The sequence below is a fragment of the Octopus bimaculoides genome, chromosome 25, assembly GCF_001194135.2.
Source record: "Octopus bimaculoides isolate UCB-OBI-ISO-001 chromosome 25, ASM119413v2, whole genome shotgun sequence".
NCBI classification, from domain to species: domain Eukaryota; kingdom Metazoa; phylum Mollusca; class Cephalopoda; order Octopoda; family Octopodidae; genus Octopus; species Octopus bimaculoides.
Window position 1 is genome coordinate 8,128,799 of NC_069005.1, and position 1,107 is coordinate 8,129,905.

Sequence of the window (1,107 nt, forward strand, 5' to 3'; positions counted from 1 at the left end):
TAATATTAGGGATAAAAATCCAAATTTACAGGTAAAAACTCAATTAAATTCAATTTATTAAAAATTAAAATTAAATTAAGTTTCACAGTATAAATATGTTTGTGTGTCTGTGTGTTTGTTCCCCCAGCATCGCTTGACAACCGATGCTGGTGTGTTTATATATATATATATATATACAAAAGCATAAGTTGGTTCAGCAACTTAGGGTTTGAAACGTAATGAACTGACTGCATTATAGTTAGTAGAACAATTAATAAGGAGCATAACCTTGGTACGACCAACGGTATGCGAACACTACACTAGCGCATGAAATAAACGGTTAGGTTCCAAATTCCGTGAACGTAATCAACTATGACAGGTACATGAAGGAGTGCATACAACGACCGAAACTTTGCGACCAAGAAAATATTTGCTACTTCTCCACTCGTATTAGATAAAGACGAAAGTATCAGAAACCCATAAGGTATACCTGCGGATTAGTTTGTAAAGATCTTGTACAGAATCCGTTGTTTTCTGTCCGGCAACCACGAGTTTGTTCAAAAGCATCTGACATTGTTTTCGATTTTCCATCAAATCGTCCATATTTGCTCACGAATAATTTCTCTCACATTTTAAACATAACAGAAATTTTAAAAAAATTGCAAAATTATTTGAATGTTCCTCGTAAAAAGGAAGGATTTCTACTGAGACGGTTGTGCTAGAGACCTCGTATTTTTGCAAGTCTGGACCTGGCTAAACTTTTAAACTAATCAGATGCCGGAAGTTAAGGCATGGGAAATAACTCATATACAATGATTTCTTAGAGTTACTGCCCTTTGTAAATTTAAAAAAAACAAACAAAAAACTCGGGAAAATGTTGGAGATTTTTCGCATGGGTTATTTTAGAATGCCTATTAGCTTTTCAAAAATTCACAAAAACTCTAATCTAGGGTTTGAATATCAGTATTTGTCGAAATTTGCGTTCTATATATATATAATATTAGGGATAAAAATCCAAAATTACAAGTAAAAACTCAATTAAAATCAATTTATTAAAAATTAAAATTAAATTAAGTTTCACAGTATTAAATATATATATATATATATATATATATAGTTTTAGGGAGA

At 31.2% G+C, this 1,107-nt stretch overlaps 1 protein-coding gene across 1 annotated transcript in view; it reads right to left on the reverse strand.

The window, feature by feature from the left end:
- Nucleotides 1–747, reverse strand: part of LOC106876358 (uncharacterized) — a 14,701-nt gene extending 13,954 nt beyond the window's left edge. Inside the window, exon 1 of the mRNA XM_014924860.2 lies at nt 470–747. Coding sequence (XP_014780346.1) covers nt 470–582 — 113 coding nt within the window. The 5' untranslated portion in view covers nt 583–747. The remainder of the gene's footprint in view (nt 1–469) is intronic.
- Nucleotides 748–1,107: the final 360 nt, after the last annotated feature.